At 42.8% G+C, this 21,059-nt stretch overlaps 2 protein-coding genes across 9 annotated transcripts in view; one reads left to right on the top strand and one right to left on the bottom strand.

The window, feature by feature from the left end:
• Positions 1-6,130: 6,130 nt before the first annotated feature.
• On the top strand, positions 6,131-13,582 carry LOC112254000 (core histone macro-H2A.2). 3 transcript variants are annotated; one of them, XM_024426196.2, is made up of 9 exons: positions 6,131-6,285; positions 7,728-7,919; positions 8,391-8,497; positions 9,307-9,501; positions 9,622-9,732; positions 10,930-11,029; positions 11,135-11,224; positions 11,466-11,640; positions 12,983-13,582. In XM_024426196.2, the coding sequence occupies exons 2-9, from the start codon at positions 7,748-7,750 to the stop codon at positions 13,146-13,148; spliced, it is 1,116 nt and encodes a 371-aa protein (XP_024281964.1). In that variant the 5' UTR covers positions 6,131-6,285; positions 7,728-7,747; the 3' UTR covers positions 13,149-13,582. The 3 variants fall into 3 exon arrangements, with proteins under 3 accessions (XP_024281964.1, XP_024281982.1, XP_024281973.1); XM_024426214.2 differs by having other exon boundaries at positions 9,625-9,732; XM_024426205.1 differs by lacking the exon at positions 6,131-6,285 and adding an exon at positions 6,439-6,463.
• A 970-nt stretch (positions 13,583-14,552) lies between these two features.
• The window catches only part of LOC112253973 (Golgi-specific brefeldin A-resistance guanine nucleotide exchange factor 1), a 115,105-nt gene continuing 108,598 nt past the window's right edge, over positions 14,553-21,059 (bottom strand). For all 6 annotated transcript variants that reach the window (XM_042323515.1, XM_042323517.1, XM_042323509.1 and 3 more), the window contains 7 exons: positions 19,826-19,976; positions 19,303-19,433; positions 18,003-18,104; positions 17,604-17,717; positions 17,177-17,360; positions 16,467-16,640; positions 14,553-16,355 (listed from right to left, as the gene is read on the bottom strand). In XM_042323515.1, the coding sequence (XP_042179449.1) occupies positions 16,081-16,355; positions 16,467-16,640; positions 17,177-17,360; positions 17,604-17,717; positions 18,003-18,104; positions 19,303-19,433; positions 19,826-19,976 (1,131 nt within the window). In that variant the 3' untranslated portion in view covers positions 14,553-16,080. The remainder of the gene's footprint in view (positions 16,356-16,466; positions 16,641-17,176; positions 17,361-17,603; positions 17,718-18,002; positions 18,105-19,302; positions 19,434-19,825; positions 19,977-21,059) is intronic.

The raw sequence follows: 21,059 nt of genomic DNA on the forward strand, positions 1-21,059 counted from the left end.
GTTACCTGTAATCCATGGCTTCTGGTTGGGATATGAACAAACAGTCACTGTGGGGACGACATCATCGTTGCACTTATTGATGAAGCCAATGACTGAGGTGGTGTATTCCTCAATGCCATTGGATGAATTCCGGAACATATTCCAGTCTGTGCTAGCAAAACAGTCCTGTAGTGTAGCATCAGCGTCATATGACTACTTCCGTATTGAGCGAGTCACTGGTACTTCCTGCTTTAGTTTTTGCTTGTAAGCAGGAATCAGGAGGATAGAAATATGGTCAGATTTGCCAAATGGATGGCAGGGGAGACTTTTGTATACATCTCTGTGTGTGGAGTAAAGGTGGTCTAGGATTTTTCCCCCCTGGTTGCACATGTGACATGCTGGTAAAAATTTGGTAAAACTGATTTAAATTTGCCTGCATGAAAGTCCCCGGGCACTAGGAGAGCCGATTCTGGGTGAGCATTTTCTTCTTTGCTTATGGCCTTATAGAGTTGGTTGAGAGCGGTCTTAGTGCCAGCTTTACTCTGTGGTGGTAAATAGACGGCTATGAATAATACAGATGAGAACTCTCTTGGTAGATAGTGTGGTCTAGCTTATCATAAGATACTTTACCTCAGGCGAGCAATACCTCAAGACTTCTTTAATAATAGATATCGCGCACCAGCTGTTATTGACAAAAAGACACATACCCCCACCCCTCGTCTTACCAGAGGTAGCGCCTCTGTTCTGCCGGTGCATGGAAAATCCCGCCAGCTCTAAATTGTCGGTTTCTTCGTTCAACCACGTCTCGGTGAAATATAAGATATTGCAGTTTTTAATGTCCCGTTGGTAGGATAATCTTAGTATTAGGGCATCAATTAACGATTGCACCTTAGCAAGAAGACGTGAAGACATTAGGAGTTTAAATCAAATCAAATTTATTTATATAGCCCTTCGTACATCAGCTGATATCTCAAAGTGCTGTACAGAAAACCCAGGCTAAAACCCCAAACAGCAAGCAATGCAGGTGTAGAAGCACGGTGGCTAGGAAAAACTCCCTGGAAAGGCCAAAACCTTTTGAGAGGAACCAGGCTATGTGGGGTGGCCAGTCCTCTTCTGGCTGTGCCGGGTGGAGATTATAACAGAACATGGCCAAGGGGTTCAAATGGTCATAAATTACCAGCATGGTCAAATAATAATAATCACAGGCAGAACAGTTGAAACTGGAGCAGCAGCACGGCCAGGTGGACTGGGGACAGCAAGGAGTCATCATGTCAGGTAGTCCTGTGGCATGGTCCTAGGGCTCAGGTCTTCCGAGAGAGAGAAAGAAAGAGAGAATTAGAGAGAGTATACTTAAATTCACACAGGACACCGGATGGGACAGGAGAAGTACTCCAGATATAACAAACTGACCCTAGCCCCCCGACACATAAACTACTACAGCATAAATACTGGAGGCTGAGACAGGAGGGGTCAGGAGACACTGTGGCCCCATCCAATGACACCCCCGGACAGGGCCAAACAGGAAGGATATACAGTGCCTTGCGAAAGTATTCGTCCCCCTTGAACTTTGCGACCTTTTGCCACATTTCAGGCTTCAAACATAAAGATATAAAACTGTATTTTTTGTGAAGAATCAACAACAAGTGGGACACAATCATGAAGATAGGTAGGAGCAAGCCCATGTAATGCTTTGTAGGTTAGCAGTAAAACCTTGAAATCAGCCCTCGCCTTGACAGGAAGCTAGTGTAGGGAGGCTAGCACTGGAGTAATATGATCACATTTTTTGGTTCTAGTCAGGATTCTAGCAGCCGTATTTAGCATTTAACTGAAGTTTATTTAGTGCTTTATCCGGGTAGCCGGAAAGTAGAGCATTGCAGTAGTCTAACCTAGAAGTGACAAAAGCATGGATTAATTTTTCTGCATCATTTTTCTGCATCATTTTTGGACAGAAAGTTTCTGATTTTTGCAATGTTACATAGATGGAAAAAAAGCTGTCCTTGAAACAGTCTTGATATGTTCTTCAAAAGAGAGATCGGGTCCAGAGTAACGCCGAGGTCCTTCACAGTTTTATTTGAGACGACTGTACAACCATTAAGATTAATTGTCAGATTCAACAGAAGATCTCTTTGTTTCTTGGGACCTAGAACAAGCTGTTTTGTCCGAGTTTAAAAGTAAAACGTTTGCAGCCATCCACCACCTTATATCTGAAACACATGCATCTAGCGAGGGCAATTTTGGGGCTTCACCATGTTTCATTGAAATGTACAGCTGTGTGTCATCCGCATAGCAGTGAAAGTTAACATTATGTTTTCAAATGACATCCCCAAGAGGTAAAATATATAGTGAAAACAATAGTGGTCCTAAAACGGAACCTTGAGGAACACCGGAATGTACCATTCACAGAGACAAACTTATATCTTTCCGACATATAAGATCTAAACCAGGCCAGAACTTGTCCGTGTAGACAAATTTGGGTTTCCAATATCTCCAAAAGAATGTGGTGATCGATGGTATCAAAAGAAGCACTAAGGTCTAGGAGCACGAGGACAGATGCAGAGCCTCGGTCTGATGCCATTAAAAGGTAATTTACCACCTTCACAAGTGCAGTCTCAGTGCTATGATGGGGTCTAAAACCAGACTGAAGCATTTCGTATACATTGTTTCTCTTTCAGGAAGGCAGTGAGTTGCTGCGCAACAGCCTTTTCTACAATGTTTGAGAGGAATGGAAGATTCGATATAGGCCGATAGTTTTTTATATTTTCTGGGTCAAGGTTTAGCTTTTTCAAGAGAGGCTTTATTACTGCCACTTTTAGTGAGTTTGGTACACATCCGGTGGATAGAGAGCTGTTTATTATGTTCAAAATAGGAGGGCCAAGCACAGGAAGCAGCTCTTTCAGTAGTTTAGTTGGAATAGGATCCAGTATGCAGCTTGAAGGTTTAGAGGCCATGATTATTTTCATCATTGTGTCAAGAGATATAGTACTAAAACACTTGAGTGTCTCTCTTGATCCTAGGTCCTGGCAGAGTTGTGCAGACTCAGGACAACTGAGCTTTGAATGAATACACAGATTTAAAGAGGAGTCCGTAATTTGCTTTCTAATGATCATGATCTTTTCCTCAAAGAAGTTCATGAATTTATTACTGCTGAAGTGAAAGCCATCCTCTCTTGGGGAATGCTGCTTTTTAGTTAGCTTTGCGACAGTATCAAAAAGGAATTTTGGATTGTTCTTATTTCGCTCAATTAAGTTGGAAAAATAGGATGATCGAACAGCAGTAAGGGCTCTTCGATACTGCATGGTACTGTCTTTCCAAGCTAGTCGGAAGACATCCAGTTTGGTGTGGCGCATTTCCGTTCCAATTTTCTGGAAGCTTGCTTCAGAGCTCGGGTATTTTCTGTATACCAGGGAGCTAGTTTCTTATGAGAAATGTTTTTAGTTTTAGGGGTGCAACTGCATCTAGGGTATTGCGCGAGGTTAAATTGAGTTCCTCAGTTAGGTGGTTAACTGATTTTTGTCCTCTGGCGTCCTTGGGTAGACAGAGGGAGTCTGGAAGGACATCAAGGAATCGTTGTGATGTCTGTGAATCTATAGCATGACTTTGATGTTCCTTGGTTGGGGTCTGAGCAGATTATTTGTTGCAATTGCAAACGTAATAAAATGGTGGTCCGATAGTCCAGGATTATGAGGAAAAACATTAAGATCCACAACATTTATTCCATGGGACAAAACTAGGTCCAGAGTATGACTGTGACAGTGAGTAGGTCCAGAGACATGTTGGACAAAACCCACTGAGTCGATGATGGCTCCGAAAGCCTTTTGGAGTGGGTCTGTGGACTTTTCCATGTGAATATTAAAGTCACGAAAGATTAGAATATTATCTGCTATGACTACAAGGTCTGATAGGAATTCAGGGAACTCAATGAGGAACGCTGTATATGGCCCAGTAGGCCTGTAAACAGTAGCTATAAAAGGTGATTGAGTAGGCTGCATAGATTTCATGACTAGAAGATCAAAAGACAAAAACGTGTTTTAAAAAAAAATAGAGAAATTTGCTATCGTAAATGTTAGCAACACCTCCGCCTTTGCGTGATGCACGGAGGATATGGTCACTAGTGTAGTTTAATCGCTCACCTTCGGATTCTCAGAAGGATCCCCGATCTGCGTCCCCTTTTCCGGCATCTTTTCTTCACGCAAAAGGCATGGATCTGGGCCTGTTCCAGTGAAAGCATGATATCCTTCTCGTCAGACTCGTTAAAGGAAAAAGTTTCTTCCAGTCTGTGGCGAGTAATCGCTTTTCTGATGTCCAGAAGTTATTTTCGGTCATAAGAGACAGTAGCAGCAACATTATGTACAAAAATAAGTTACACAAAATGCAAAAAATGTAATAAAAAAATTGCACAACTGCTTGGGAGAATGTAAAATATCAGCCATGGTCTTCAGCGCAATCTTTTTCAGAGACTTGTCCCAAGGCCACTTCTGCGTTGTCATGGCTGTCCTGTTGTAAGGTGAACCTTCACCCCAGTCTGAGGTCCTGGGTGCTCTGGAGCAGGTTTTCATCAAGGATCTCTGTACTTTGCTCCCTTCATCTTTCCCTCAATCCTGACTAGTCTCCCAGTCCTTGACGCTGAAAAACGTCCCCACAGCATGATGCTGCCACCACTATGCTTCACCGTAGGGATGGTGCCAGGTTTCCTTCAGACGTGAGGCTTGGCATGCAGGCCAAAGACCAGAGAATCTTGTTTCTCATGGTCTAAGAGTCTTTAGGTGCCTTTGGGCAAACTCCAAGCGGGCTGTCATGTACCTTTTACTGAGGAGTGACTTCCGTCTGGTCACTCTACCATAAAGGCCCGATTGGTGGAGTGCTGCAGAGATGGTTTACCTTCTGGAAGTTTCTCCCATCTCCACAGAGCTCTGTCAGAGTGACCATCGGGTTCTTGGTCACCTCCCTGACAAAGACCCTTCTCCCCAGATTGCTCAGTTTGATCGGCGGCCAGTTCTTGGAAAAGTCTCGGTGGTTCCAAACTTCTTCCATTTAAGAATGATGGAGGCCACTGTGGACCATCAATGCTGCAGAATTCTTTTGGTACCCTTCCCCAGATCTATGCCTCGACACAATCCTGTCTCGGAGCTCTATGGACAATTCTTTCAACCTCATGGCGTGGTTTTTGCTCCGACAAACACTGTCAATTGTGGGACCTTATATAGACAGGTGTGTGACTTTCCAAATCATGTCCAATCAATTGAATTTACCACAGGTGGACTCAAATCAAGTTGTAGAAACATCAAGGATGATTAATGGAAACATGATACACCTGAGCTCAATTTCGAGTCTCATAGCAAAGGGTCTGAATACTTATGCAAATAAGGCATTTCTGTTTATTTTTATTTTTAATACACCCACGCCAGTGTCTATGGTTTACAGAGAATGGAGAAAATAAAAAAAGAATTGCAAGAATCGTGAAAAATAACATTCAGGACACAAACAGGCAAATAATGGCGCAGTACAATAGTGATGTGCAGAACGGCATCTTGGGAACGCACAACATGTCGGTCCTTGTCACAGATGGGCTATTGTAGCAGACGACCACACCGGGTTCCACTCCTGTCATCTAAAAATAAGAAGAAGCGGCTCCAGTGGGCACGTGATCACCAACACTGGACAATTGAGGAGTGTAAAAACATCACCTGGTTGGAAGAAATCCTGGTTCCTGTAGCTTCATGCCAATGGCAGAATCAGGATTTGGCGTAAGCAGCATTAGTCCATGGCCCCATCCTTCTGGTGTCAACGGTACAAGCTGCTGGTGGTGTAATGATATGGGGAATGTTTCCCTGGCTCTCATTAGGTCCCTTGATACCAATTGAACAATGTTTGAACACCACATCTTGCAGAATACACGTCTGAAGAATTCAGGCTGTTCTGGAGGCCAGGTACTAGATTGGTGTACCTAATAAACTGTGTATATGTATCCAGAATTTATAATTTACACGTTTTCCAAACTGCTCTATAGGCATACAAGGCCCAATTCAGTCGTATATATTCAAGCAAATTGCGTTACTTTCAACCAACATTCTCTCTCCCCTTCAAGCCATGTTAAGGGGGCGTTTTCATTCTATTTTCCCCGGACTGAATTTTTCCCCTTTGCAGCATCAGTAGTAGTAAGCCAGCCCCCTATGTAGCCTATGTACGTACGGTGGTTGTAGTTTTATTAACAGGATCCGCATAAGGACAGCGAATACAGCCATTCTTCTGAGACTTGTGAAAGAGAAGATCAGGCCTGCATCGATTCGTGTAAAGGAGGACAAACAGGTATCAAACTTGGATAAATTCATTCTCGCGCATATCCGGTTTATTGCGTTTTGTGGCGAGCTGCGTCTCCGAAAGAACGTTCCTTTCCGCACCATGTCTGATGAGATTACACATCCAATGGATTGAAAACAAAATGGGGGTTGCGCTGTAGCATGGGAGGAACATAATTACAAGAAAGGTTATGGCCCGATGTCCCAGACATTTCTATTTGAGAACAACAGCCGCGGATGTCTAGTGGATAGGCAACCAACTTAAAGCAAGGCCATTGATTAAATAGATAGTTAGTTAGGTGTGCATAATCCTGTTGCGATAGGAGGAGACGGTCAGAAGAAAAACGTATCAAGGGGTTATTTTTTATTCCTGCATAATGGCGCGCATATGTATAAACATTTGTCATATTCATGCATTTTTGTACATTTAATATCGCTACGTCGTTTAGGATCTGTAGTTACGTTTAAGACGTCATATTTGACACACACAAAAAAACATTAATTAAATTACTGTTCGTCGAGTAGCCTATTGTAAGCTATTATACTAGGTGGCATGATCTTTTGTTCTTTTATTTTTCATGTGCATGTGAGCAATCCAGAATCCAAAACGCATTCAAGATGCACAAATCAATGCATTCGAAAGAATATATGTCGGGTCTCAGATTGCAAATGCCATTTCCAAAACTGGAGTCTAGGCCACCGCGGCCGTTTTCTGTACGGTATTATTGAGTTTGTTTACATAGTTACCTTTGGGAAAGTACGTTGGCTACCCTTACTATCTTTACCTTGAAAAGCAGACTAAATACTATACAAATATTAAGTATTTACAAATAATAAATAAAAATACTAATGCGTTAATCAAATAATCCTATATGGCGCGCAATTGAATTCTTAAATATTGTAGGCCTCTTATTCCATATCGTATTTTGGAATTGTCTTCCAATTATATCTGTTAGTGTGCTTTGCTAGTTTTAGTCAGTCTCTGATCTTATCAGCTTTGCAAACTGTAGGCCTACATGAGGACGATATGATGCTCCTGAAAGGCACCTTCTCAACCTGGAACCTCAATCTTTGTTTCTCAAGTTTACAGCTCTGCACAGATTTGTTAATGCATGTGTTATCAGTTTAAATAATGAGTGGTCAAATAGCCTGCTGACAAGTTCCAACTTTTCACGCTCAGACTTGGTTATGCTACATGTACACACCAGCATCTAGTCAATGTATGGAAGCTTCAACGTGGCATATTGCAAGCCTTTGGAGGCGTAAATTGAGTCTTTATAAAATTCCTTTGGGCAAACAAAACAGGTGGTAATTATAAAAACTGTTTTGCACATTGCTGTAGTGTATTTCAATTGGTTGATCGTTGCCTGTACAGTACAAGTGACCCATTTAACATAGTTTCAATCTCCATCCTTAAAACTAACCATGGTAAATGGACTGTTGTCCTCCCAGGTAGACGTAGCTGAGGCAAGATGTCAGCCCGAGGAGGGAAGAAGAAGAGCACCAAACTGTCCCGCTCTGCCAGAGCAGGGGTCATCTTTCCTGTGGGGAGGATGATGAGGTATCTACGCACAGGGACCCACAAGTACCGCATCGGCATGGGGGCACCCGTCTACATGGCAGCCGTCATAGAGTACCTTGCAGGTTGTTGTCTCTGCTGAGTGAAAATACACACACATCTTTCTTCAATTCAGTTGTGTATCTAAAATATATACTGAATAAAAATATAAATGCAACATGTAAAGTGTTGATTTCATGAGCTGAAATAAAAGATCCCAGAAATATCCCATATGCACAAAAAGCTTATTTCTCTCAAATTTTGTGCACAAATTTGTTTACATCTCTGTTTGTGAGCATTTCTCCTTTAGCCAAGATCATTCAACCACCTGACAGGTGTGGCATATCAAGAAGCTGATTAAACAGCATGACCATTACACACTTGATGAGAAAACAACAATTGAATACGTTAGAATAAAGGCTGTAACATAACAAAATGTGGAAAAAGTCAAGGGGTCTGAATACTTTCTGAATGCACTGTATTTTTGTTCAGTAAATAACTGATACTTTATAATTTGTGTCTGAAGATTTTCTAATGACATTCATTTATTTGTTTAGCTGAGATTTTGGAGTTGGCAGGAAATGCAGCAAGGGACAACAAAAAAGGCAGAATAACTCCTCGGCACATTAAACTGGCTGTAGCCAACGACGAGGAGCTCAACCAGGTACAGTATTACTCCCATTAAAATAGGCCAACATTTAGAAAATGTCAGTGTTTGTCGCTCCACTTCATTGCATCATCGTTACACTATTATATTGCAGTATATTTCCCAATAGGGATCCATGAAACTATGATGAAGGTTGTCCCTTTGTCTTAAGGGTTCAGGAAGGTACAGATGACGCCATATGGCATCAGGCATTAACTGCCACCGCTTCGTGGTTAACCCCAAGTGGATTTTTTTATTTATTGAGGCCCGATATCCTGACAAGACATACAGTGCTGTGAAAAAGTATTTTCCCCCTTTCTGATTTTCTCCATTTTTGATACTGTTATCAGGTCTTCAACAAAAACCTAATATTATTAGATCAAGGGAACCTTAGTTTACAAATAACCGGAAAAATGTATACTAATGTCTATTAATTTATTTAATAAACATCCAACAATCAGTAACTGGTTGTGCCACCTTTAGCTGCAATGACTGCAACCAAATGCTTCCTGTCGTTGTTGATCAGTCTCACGTCATTGTGGAGGAGTTTTCGGTCACTCAGTCATGCAGAGCTGCTTTAACTCAGTGACATTTGTGGGTTTTCAAGCATGAACTGCTCGTTTCAAGTCCTGCCACAAAATCTCAATTGGGGTTTAGGTTTGGACTTAAACTAATTCCACTTAATAGACAAATGTTCTTTATCATTTCGGCAGCATTTTTTTTACCACTTGACTAGTAAAGTATTTCTCAGAGCAAAGAAATTGACCAATGATAGACTGAATACCTATTGAAAAGTAAACTAATTCACCTGTTCTTTGGCCTCTCAGCTTCTCCGAGGGGTGACCATATCAAACGGAGGGGTCCTGCCTCGTATCCACCCGGAACTATTGTCCAAGAAGAGGGGCAGCCGAGTGAAAGTGGACACTCAGGTGACCGTGCCAGAGAAGAGGGCGGAACGCGTCAAGAGCATCAAGAAACCCACCACCAAAAAAGGCAAAGGCAAACCAGGCCGCAAGCCAAGGGTCAGTACACATGAATGGGCTTCGTGAATGATGGCAAACAGCTCAATATTTGTCAATGTGTTTGTTATAGTGTTATAAGAAACATGAACGTGTTCTGTTTTTCATTGATTCCGTGATAAGAAGAGCACAGAAAACGACAAAGAAGCTGTCGTAGCCAACTCAACAGTGGAAGATGGACCAGGCGATGGATTCACTATCCTCTCAGCGAAAAGCCTGTTCCTTGGACAAAAGGTATCATGTCATGTCAGTTATGAAAAAACTGTCATTTTGTGACACCTATTGTAAAGATACTTATGTGTATATAATGTATGTGAACACCCCTTTAAATGAGTGGATTCTGATATTTCGGCCACATCCATTGCTGACAGGTGTATAAAATCGAGCACACAGCCATGCAATCTACATAGACAAACATTGGCAGTACAATGGCCCGTACTGAAGAGCTCAGTGACTTTCAACGTGGCACTGTCATAGGATGCTACCTTTCCAACAAGTCAGTTCATCAAATGTCTGCCCTGCTAGAGCTGCCCCGGTCAACTGTAAGTGCTGTTATTGTGAAGTGGAAACGTCTAGGAGCAACAATGGCTCAGCCATGAAGTGTTAGGCCAAATCGTCTGTCCTTGGTTGCAACGCTCACTACAGAGTTCCAAACTGCCTCTGAAAGCAACGTCAGCACAATAAATGTTCGTCGGGAGCTTCATAAAATGGATTTCCATGGCTGAACAGCTTCACACAAGCCTAAAATCACCATGCACAATGTCAAGCGTCAGCTGGAGTGGTGTAAAGCTTGCCGCCATTGGACTCCGGAGCAGTGGAAACGTGTTCTTTGGAGTGATGAATCAATCACACTTCACCATCTGGCAGTCCGGCGGACGAATTTGGGTTTGGCGGATGCCGGGAGAACGCTACCTGCCTGAATGCATAGTGCTAACTGTAAAGTTTGGTGCAGGTGGAATAATGTTCTGGGGCTGCTTTTTGCAGTTTGGGCTAGGCCCCTTTAGTTCCAGTGAAGGGAAATCTTAACGATACAGAATAGCAAGGTCCATACAGAAATGGTTTGTCGAGATTGGTGTGAAAGAATTTGAGTGGCCTGCACAGAGCCTTGACCTCAACCCCATCGAACACCTTTGGTATGAATTGGAGCGCCGACTGCGAGCCAGGCCTAATCTCCCAACGTCACTGCCCGACCTCATTAACGCTCGTGGCTCAATGGGAGCAAGACCCTGTTCCAATATCTAGTGGAAAGCCTTCCCAGAAGAGTTGAGGCTGTTATAGCAGCAAAGGGGGGACCAACTCCATATTAATGCCCATGATTTTGGAATGCGATGTTTGACCAGCAGGTATCCAAATACACCTTGGTCATGACACGTATCCATTAAGTTTCTTAGTAACTTTGTCATAACTTCAACTCTATATCCCCTTAAACAGCTTTCACTAACAGAGAGTGAAATTGGCAAGATTGGAACGATCAAGGTGGAGGGAATCATCAACCCCACAAATGCTGAGATGGACCTCAAAGAGGGAGTGGGTGAGGATGCCAGACCTGCTCGTCTTTTCATCTTAGAATCGCGAAAGCTTCACAGCCCATTATACTTTTGACTCATTCTTACCTGTTGTGTGCTGTGGTCTGCAGGCAATGCCCTGGAGAAGGCAGGTGGGCGGGACTTCTTGGAGGCAGTGAAAGAACTGAGGAAAGCACAGGGACCTCTGGAGGTAGCATCAGGTATGGAGACACGGACACCCAAACTAATATCAAATCTGCTGGATGAAAGGGTTTTTGCTTTTGTTTGGTTATAAAAGGATGCAATTACTGAACGTGCTTATCCAAATACAGCATAATCCACTTGATTGAAACATATTGTCTCACCTCACTTCAAAACCATCCTTATAAGTACACTGTCAATGCTACATTTAAACCTACACGTGAAGAGTGAAGCGTCAGTGTTTGCGTCTTCGTCCTGTAGTTGCGGTGAGCCAGGCCAGTGGGATGCCAGCTCGTTTCGTCATCCACTGTAACATCCCTCAGTGGGGCTCGGAGAAGTGTGAGGACCAGCTGGAGAAGACTGTCAAGGCCTGTCTCTCTGCTGCAGAGGAGAAGAAACTCAAGTCCGTGGCCTTCCCCTCACTTCCTGCTGGCCGGTGAGACTTACAGCTTTAAAGGACAATTCCACCCAAAAACTACCTTTTGGTTTCGTTAGTCCATTGTTGTTAGATATGACATTCAAAATACAGAAATACAGCCAGTATGATGTTTAAATCTATACCAGTAGCTAGGTTTCCATCAATTTGTCGAACGATATTCAAGCGAATATTCTCATTGACACAAAATAATATGCCCATACAGATTGCCATATCTTGATTTGATCACTGTCAAAAATTCAAATGAGCCTCGTGATTTACATACATTCACTGAAAACCCGCAGATCTCTCTTGCTTGCTCAAATGCTAAAGCACCAGACAGAATACATTTCCCAGTACTCCAACATTCAAAATGTTTAAAAATGCAGCCATACACATCAACAACTGTCGTTTTATATAGCTTAGTAACAAGCTAGATGTTGGTCTCCACTATGACACACAAGTGTATCTGAAATGCAGCTGTACGCTACATATAGCCTATCAAAATTAAGATCTAACATCTGTATTACCAGCAGCGGTGTTTTTCTATCAAACTTAACTTTTTTATTTACTGAATAAAAAACTGAAATTCTATTTGTTTTTAAATAGGTCGATGGTTTGGGCACACAGTCTGCTTTAAACAGCAAATGTGCCCACTCTGGTCTCAGCGTGCGCTCTAGCCAACAGCTCGCCGATACAGTGCAGAGGGTAGGCCTACATGATGAAATTATGGATAAGAGAGATTGTATTTATTTGTCGATTGGCAGGCAAGCACCAATCATGTCACCAGCATAAAATAAGAACCCTTGATATCTATTGAAAACTAGCATTAAGCTTATCATGCACTTTCACCAACCTGTGAAGTTTATCATAATTTATTTAATCTGTAGCCTTAATCTGCATGCTTTTTCAAGTTGTAGTGGGAGGACCGCACAACATATCACGTGACTGAAAATGTTCCTCGACGTGGTTATTCTAACAACAATTGCACAATAAATTGTTGCATAATCGTATCACAGCCCCAAAAAATATCTATCCATCAGGCCTGTAGTGAGTTTATCAGACAGGCACTTGACTCACACAAATGGTTGGATGGTAACCTGCTGAGTAACAATAACAATGTTATTTTAAAGGTACAATTCATAAATTTGGTTTCCAGTAATAGAAAAAGGGCCTCGGCGGTCTGAACTAGGGCTCTCAATTTCTTTCCTCGATTCCTTCTTAAAACACATTTGAGAAAAAGGTCCAGGGAGGGACCTTGAACCTTATACTCAAATAAGGTTCAGGAAGCAGCAAGGAGATAGGAATCGCAGAAAGACTAATTGAAATTGAGCTCACATCTGTGCATCTCTCCTGGTTCTAGGAATGGATTCCCAAAGCAAACAGCCGCCCAGCTGATCCTCAAGGCAATCTCCAACCATTTTGTCTCCGCAACGACCTCTTCCCTGAAAAACATTTACTTTGTACTGTTTGACAGCGAGAGCATCGGAATATACCTTCAGGAAATGGCCAAGCTGGATGCCAAGTGAAGATGAGCTAAAGAGATGCTCGATTTGGGGTGTTTTTTAACGGTTGCAGTTGTATTTCAGATGGGTCTTTGTTTTTGCAGCTGGTATAGTGTGATGGAAGATGCTGTAAGTAGGTGTTTTTGACGACATCGGGTAGCCCTCGGAAGGTGTTAAAACATTTTTTTTGTGAGTGAAGTAATGTATGCATTTATGTTACCGTCTTCCTTTTACGGGATTGCATTATTTTTAGACTAGATTAAATGAATAATCCCCATGGCTTGTCATTCGTATCCCTTATTTACTGATATTGTTTTTACATTCCATGTACAAAGACAATTTTAACGGTTGTTTTTCTGCCAGAATCACTCTGTAGTTTCTGATACAGTTAGTTTACTAAGAAAAAAAAGTGTTTCACATTCTGCTTTGAAATAAAAATCCAGATGTTTTACACCACAGATCCAGCTGTGATTTGATTAATGCATCATTTACTAACACAACAATCCAGTTTCATTACATTATATTTATTACATTGTAAAAAGTACATGACCTTTTCTTCATATATACATTATATTCATGTAATTTCTTGTTCACTCAAGAATTAGCTCCTGGTATAGCTAACAATGCAGTACAACAAATTAACATAACGACACCCCTGAAAGAGGGGCTCCACTTCATTGAGCACAGACTAATGCGATTTCTGACATAAGGCAGAGGATTCAGAGAGTAATGTAACCTGACATGGAAGTAGTTGCTCCCAACTGTGCTTTGACGAGAGTATTAATTCCCCAACACCTCATTCATAGCTGAATAAATACTATAGACAGAGGGGTAACGGCCAAAAAATAAGCTGCACTGAAGTTTACTCCGATCACAAGGTTGGGTTTTCAAAATAGACACCTGACGTGTTCTAAGTGGTTGAGGCTTTTGAAAACCATTGTTTGTTCTTCCGTCATCACATGCAGTAAGAAGTCTGGTACGAGTATCCTTTGATAAGATGATCAAGGCTCTAACTTCAACATGCCAATGTTCCAACTCCTCTGCAATCCATAGCTTACTGTACAGACGGTGAAATGCAAATATACTTTCACTGAGTCAAGTGGGGTAATCATAGTCCCGCATTAAACTTGCGCAGATGATCTGGGCCAATCATCTCATCTCTTGAAAATGAAAACTGAATTTAAGATCTGCTTGTCCCAGATTTACTGATTGCGGTCTATGCTCAATCTGCTCAAGTCTTAAGTGGCCACAATTGCTGTATGCATCGTGTTGGACCAGTAACCGAAGGGTCGCTGGTTCGAATACCCGAGCTGACAAGGGGAGAAATCTGTCAATATGCCCTCGAGCAAGGCACTTAACCCTAATTTGCTCCAGGGGCACCGTACTACTATGGTGGACTCTGTAAAATAACACATTTCACTTCACCTATCCGGTGTATGTGACAAAACATTTATTACACAAACGTGACAAACACACCCGGATACAAATGACAAAAGGCAATATTGTACTCCATTAAATAATCTCATTACGACCTTACTATTAAACTCTCCTAACCTGTTTGACAAAAGCTGACACGTACAGAGTTCCACCATCACAGAACACAGCAAACCAACCACACACACACCCACCCAGGCCAGACCAGTTGTCACATTCGGAATGTTCTAGGTGCTGCCCTTGTTAGCAATGGCAGCATGTCAAATCCATCTTTCCAAGCCAAACCATGCACACCTTTGTCCCTGTTGGGTATAACAGCATTTAATGTACGTAAAGTGTCGTTTTAGGGCCATTGTAATAAAAATTTGCAAACAAGATTGTGAAAACTTGTAGGCTAATTTCTAACCTCTGACACAATTTTATACTGGAAATATAGAAACTATGTATGCTTTATATTACTGTACACTTACATTTCGACCCTCCAATAAAATAGTTATGATACAGGTCTGTTTTTCTTTTAAGACAGTGCCCTGAACACTTTGACTGGAGTAAATTAATCTGTTCACATCCTATTCAGTAAACAACATGCAGTACCTAAAACCCAAATAAGTTATTCACTATGATTTTGTTCCTGGCAGAACCTCTAGATTAATGTTAAGCACAGGCATACTCAGGAAAAACTTTAGCCTTTTGGGGGCCTTAAGTGAGATTTCGTTGGGGAGGCACCCCGCCAAGCCGGCCATTTTTTTTGTGCCCCCCCCTTGAAGGTGGAGAGAAATATATTTTAAAGTAATTTCCTGGAACACATTTTGCCATGGGGCGTAGAGAAAAATATTAGCAATTTTAAAGCAAGTTTACTGCAGTTCTATACATTTTGCCATAGGGAATAGACATTTTGCAATTTTATAACACATTTCATGCAATTCTACTGACTTTGCTGTTTTAAAGCCAATTTCCTGCAATTCTACACATTTTGCCATGTTAATATCTGAGTGAGAGTGACTAACAAAATAAAAAAAATGGGGGGCCCCCTAGAAGTCAGGGCCCTGGGCAAGTGCCCTGTCAGTATTTGGCCATGATTACTACAAGTTTAGATAACTGGCTAGACTAATTTACCAATCAAAAAATTGTTAGACGACATGGCTAATTGGAGTGACTGTTAGCGACTGACAAAACAAGAGAAAAACTGCTAATCCACAACCAATTTTCAAACTTGCACCTTGTGTATTCTACTAATCTAACTCTCAAAAGTAAAGTTGAGACCCCGACGGAGTTCCAAAAAATGTCTAAGTGAATATTGAGGGACAGCAGGCCCCAGGATGTTAGATAAGACTTCAAAGCTAGGTGTGTCTGTTGTTTAGTGTCGTCTGAGAGGTGACCATGGATGTAAAGGGCCTCTGTGTCACAGACGGTTTATCCCCCTGTGTGAAGGGGGGCAAGGCCTAAGGAGAAAGCTATGATTTAGGGGACAGGTGGGGGATGGAGTGCCCCCCGTGACAGTAGGCATAGGGCTATGGTGGCTCTATTTGACCTGCGGGGTGTCACTATGTTCAGTGGGGTGGGGAGCGGGGAGCAGCGGGACAGGGCAACTGGCCTCAATGAGGGCGGGGTTGAGGATAATGGGGAGGGACATAGGGGGCACGCCCCCCACCTGCAGATGGGAGGCCAGGGGCTGCAGGATGAGGGGGGATTGACTCGTGGGGGACTGTATCAGTGGGCTAGCGATCTGGGGGGACATCTTCACTGGGGTGGGCATGGGGGGAGTCGATGGAGGCACTGGAGATGATCTGTCTGTTCCTGGAAGAGAAGAGAGGACATTGATTAATTCACTGATTGTTCGCTGTGAAAATGACATTGACAAAAATTGATCAAAGATTTAATCTTTGACTGGCCACGTAACATGGTTACCGTTGGTACTAGGTGGTGGGGGATCTTGGGGCGACACTGGTCTGCTGGAGGTCTTTGGCTCTGTGGGGGAAGCTGGCACTGACACAGGAGATGGGGCCTGAGCTGGGGGTGGCGAGGCTGGGGGGCAGGGGGCAGCCGGCTGGACAAGCTCCACTGGGGGACTAGGAGCAGGATCTATGGATACAGAGCACATACAGCCATTACATTTCAGAGATCTAGCTTGATGTATATAGCAGAACACTGAAACAAGACTAAGTATAAATACTGAAAAACATGTAGGCTGTGTATTCGAAAATCCGATTTATGCTTGATCCGGGAAAATGCGGTCCAGAGGCTCCGTACGGAGGGTGTGATGCAAACGCGGAGCCTCCGTAGGCCTGTAGAGGCCAAATCAAGCTCCGTACCACATCGCCATGTGCATCCCACATTTTGTAAGGTTTCCATATAGCTCCCCATTGACATGATTGGTTGACGGTAGGTGGGGGCGGTATGTCCTGTATAAACAACTCACTTTCTTGACAACTTCCTTCACAACAGCTATGCTCCACGAAGCGCAAGAAGTATGAAGGCCCTGACTACTGCAGAGGCCGCATCGCAGTAAATGCTGTACTGCCAATACAGATCCAGATAACCTACCTTGTTAACACTCAAAGCAGAGTACATATCTGAGAAAACAGGGCCTTAATAGAAGTAGGTGTGCGTTCCAGTACCTGGTTGTGGTATGACTGTCTGTTTGAAGAGCTCCTCCCGGAGGTTAGGCAGGAAGCAGTCGATGCGTTCCCAAGTGATCTCCCACAGGTCAGAGTATCCTGTACGAGAGTCAGCGCTGTGGAAGATTCCTGCTGTGTCCATCACCAGCAGCATGTTCTTCAGAGACTCTGGGATGGCCTCCAGCTGGGGGGTTGGGGGGGGGTGATAACAACCAGCCAATTAGCCATGCAATCACACACATAGATGGGAGGAAAAAATGCTTGAAATGAGCTGTACAGGAATAAACATGAACTATTACTTAAAGACCAGTATTTGTTTTCCTTTCTTTTTGTGTGCCCTCTGAGTTTGACCACTCAGATTAGAAGCACCTGCGCTAATAGGAGTTGAAATTGACATGTGCTACTGTGTGACAGCAGGCATGCTTACCAGCAGGTCACTGGAGCCAGCGTGCATGTACTTGTCCATGAAGTCCAGGATGGTGAGCCACAGGGCAGCGAAGGTGGACAGAGACAACAAGGGAGAGAGGTGCTGCAGGAACACCTAGGGGAGAGCAGAGCAATGGAGAGCAACAGTGAGATATGCAGAGATGGCATGGGTAGACAGGCACACAGCATATTATACTATCGCTGTTCAGTCAGATGAGAAGTGCTAGACAGTGGAAGGATTTAGCAAATTATGGCAATTTCTCAACAACAACAAAAAATAACCCCCCAAAGGCAACAGACAGTTGTAGGAGAGTCTAAACCTGTGGTCTGAACACAGTCTGACAAAATATCAGATTTCACACTTTGAAATGGATGCCTGTTGTGTGTTGACTGAACTGACCTTTGACAGCAGGGTGCAAGCCCTCATCCTGGTCTCCTCCATGCCACACACGTCTGCAGGGCTAATATTGTCCAGAAGCTTGGTCAGCAGGGGGAACAGCACCTGGGAGCACACAGTACACAGTTAACACTGACAACGCTCAGATTAGACAGACAGACCACTTACAGTGCATTCAGAATGTATTCAGACCACTTTACTTTTCCACATTTTGTTACGTTACAGCCATATTCTAAAATTGATTAAATTGTTTTCTCCCCCCTCATCAATCTACACACAATACCCCATAATGACAAAGCAAAAACAGGTTGTAGAAATCTTTGCAAATGTATTAAAGATAAAAACTGAAATATGACATTTACTTAAGTATTCAGACCCTTTACTCAGTACTTTGTTGAAGCACCTTTGGCAGCGATTACAGCCTCAAGTCTTCGTGGGTATGATGCTACAAGCTTGGCACACATTTATTTGGGGAGTTTCTCCCATTCTTCTCTGCAGATCCTCTGAAGCTCTGTCAGGTTGGATGGGGAGTGTTGCTGCACAGCTATTTTCAGGTCTCTCCAGAGATGTTTGATTGGGTTCAAGTCCGGGTTCTGGCTAGGCCACTCAAGGACATTCAGAAACTTGTTCCGAAGCCACTCCTGCGTTGTCTTGGCTGTGTGCTTAGGGTTGTTGTCCTGTTGGAATTTGAACCTTCTCCCCAGTCTGAGGTCCTGAGCAGAGTTTCATCAAGGATCTGTACTTTGCTCCGTTCATCTTTCCCTCGATCCTGACTAGTCTCCAAGTACCTGCCGCTGAAAAACATCCCTAAAGCACGATGCTGCCATCACCATGCTTCACCGTAGGGATGGTGCCAGGTTTCCTCCAGACGTGACGCTTGGAATTCGGGCCAAAGAGCTCAATCTTGATTTCATCAGACCAGAGAATCTTTCATTTTTTTATTTATATACATCTGCAAAAATGTCTAACAACCTGTTTTTGCTTTGTCTTTAATTAGGCATTGTGTGTATATTGCTGAGGGGAAAAAAATATTTAATACATTCTAGAATAAGGTTGTAACATCATTTTTGGGGGGTAAAAGTCAAGGAGTTTGAATACTTTCCGAAGGCACTGTATTTCCCATAATACTTATTTGCTATAGAAGCTAGGATTTGGCCCCAAGTGCCTACTCTTCTAATGAATCGTCTATTTTCAGAGGAACCATTCAGCAGCCATTCTTGTGACCCACTATTCCCCATACGCACACCAATTTCCAGTGGTCCTCCTAGAATGTGGAAAATGATGTTCAGCATCCTCCTCTCACCTTGTTAAAACAGGACTCCCACTCCACAGCATCTAGTGTCTGCAGGTCATGGACCAACAGTGCCCTCTGGAGGTAGGTCAGGGCCTGCATTCGCACCAGCCTCCTGGCGTCGCAGCACAGCCAGGCTATCCCTATAGGGTTCACACAATGTATGGATACTTGAGCTAAGACTGGCTATAGTGGAACGAGAACAAGATCACTAAGTTCACTAAGTCCCTTCTCTCAGGGGTCACCAGTGAATTAAGGGGACCTAGGGATTTATTTTTACCTTCATGCTTATATTTAGATGACCCTCCAAATATTAGTTATCAGTTCCAATATTAGCAAAAAATATAAACATGTGAAAACCTTGTCCATGAAAACAGGAAATGTGCATTTGGCTTCACACAATAACACACATTGACACTGAAAACATTCCTCCAATGACTAAGAAACGATGATATATTGTATTTATTAAACACAGTTTAGAGGTGCCTTTATTTAAATAGGTTATAATGATAGCAATGGGGATAAAGTCTCTGACCTTGGAGCAGTGGGCACCAGCAGCTGGTCCACAGTGTCTGGGAGTCGGCCTCAATCTTCTTCCCTACTGGCTCCAGGCGGCGCTGCTCCTCTGCCCAGGAGCTGTAGATGCTGGAGGCCCTCGTATGCAGCGTGTGCATCAGATCTAACAGCTGAAAAAGGGGGAAACACAGAACTCCATGTCAGTGTGGTCATTGCTAATCTAATCACAGCTTGATTCTAAAACATGAACGCATGACTTAATGTCTGTATTGTCTTGCTGGATCCAAGACACATACTACAGTATATTTACATATCTATGGCTGCGTTTATACAGGCAGCCCAATTATGATATTTTTTTCCCACCAATTGGTCTTTGACCAATCAGATCAGCTCTGAAAACGATATAATGTAAAAGATCTGATGTGATTGGTTGAAAATACCAATTAGTGGGAAAAAAAGATCAGAATTGTGCTGCCTGTCTAAATGCAGCTTAAGTAGGTAAGTTAACCAGCTTAAGTAGTTAGTGCATTGGGCCAGTAATCGAAAGGTTGCTGGATCGAATCCCCGAGCTGACACGGTAAAAATCTGTTCTGCCCCTGAGCAAGGCAGTTAACCCACTGTTCCCCAGGCGCCGAAGACATGGATGTCGATTAAGGCAGCCCTCCGCACCTCTCTGATTCAAATACGGAAGACACATTTCAGTTGAATGCATTCAGTTGTACAACTGACTAGGTATGCCCCTTTCATTACTTTATTGTTATCCAGGCAATATATTTGGGTGTGTGGTAAAAGAGTATTGATATGCATGTAATTTTGATAGACTGATGGAGAAGAGGACAAGACAAAAGCATTGGAAGGTAAATCATTTCCATGCAATAGTGTTTTCCATGTCTACATTATTTCAGCCATGTTACACAGACCTAGGGTTGCAAAACTTCACGTAATTTACCAAATACATTTTTGGGGGATAAAACAAATCTAATGGAAACTTTAGCAATTTATTGTTAAATGTATTCATATTTCTTTATATCCGTGTCCATTGGTCCCTTGAGTTTCACCACATGGTTCAGGAGACAACGCCATAATTAATGAGGGATAAAAAAAAAAATGTCATAATAAGAAATTAACACTTGCAACTCTTTCAACTATTGACTTTTTCCCCCACATGTTAAACAGCGACGGTATTCAACATCTTTTACATGCTATGAAGATCCCCTAAAAGCCTTTAACGTTTCCAAAATCCCTAAAGTTAG

This window comes from Oncorhynchus tshawytscha, linkage group LG01 (assembly GCF_018296145.1).
Source record: "Oncorhynchus tshawytscha isolate Ot180627B linkage group LG01, Otsh_v2.0, whole genome shotgun sequence".
NCBI lineage: Eukaryota > Metazoa > Chordata > Actinopteri > Salmoniformes > Salmonidae > Oncorhynchus > Oncorhynchus tshawytscha.

What these genes read in the sequence shown, in the direction of transcription:
- LOC112254000 (XM_024426196.2), top strand. Translation starts at nt 7,748, where the DNA reads ATGTCAGCCCGAGGAGGGAAGAAGAAGAGCACCAAACTGTCCCGCTCT. An exon ending in CGTCATAGAGTACCTTGCAG is followed by an intron (nt 7,920 to 8,390) that starts GTTGTTGTCTCT and finishes TTATTTGTTTAG; the next exon opens with CTGAGATTTTGGAGTTGGCA. An exon ending in ACCTCTGGAGGTAGCATCAG is followed by an intron (nt 11,225 to 11,465) that starts GTATGGAGACAC and finishes TTCGTCCTGTAG; the next exon opens with TTGCGGTGAGCCAGGCCAGT.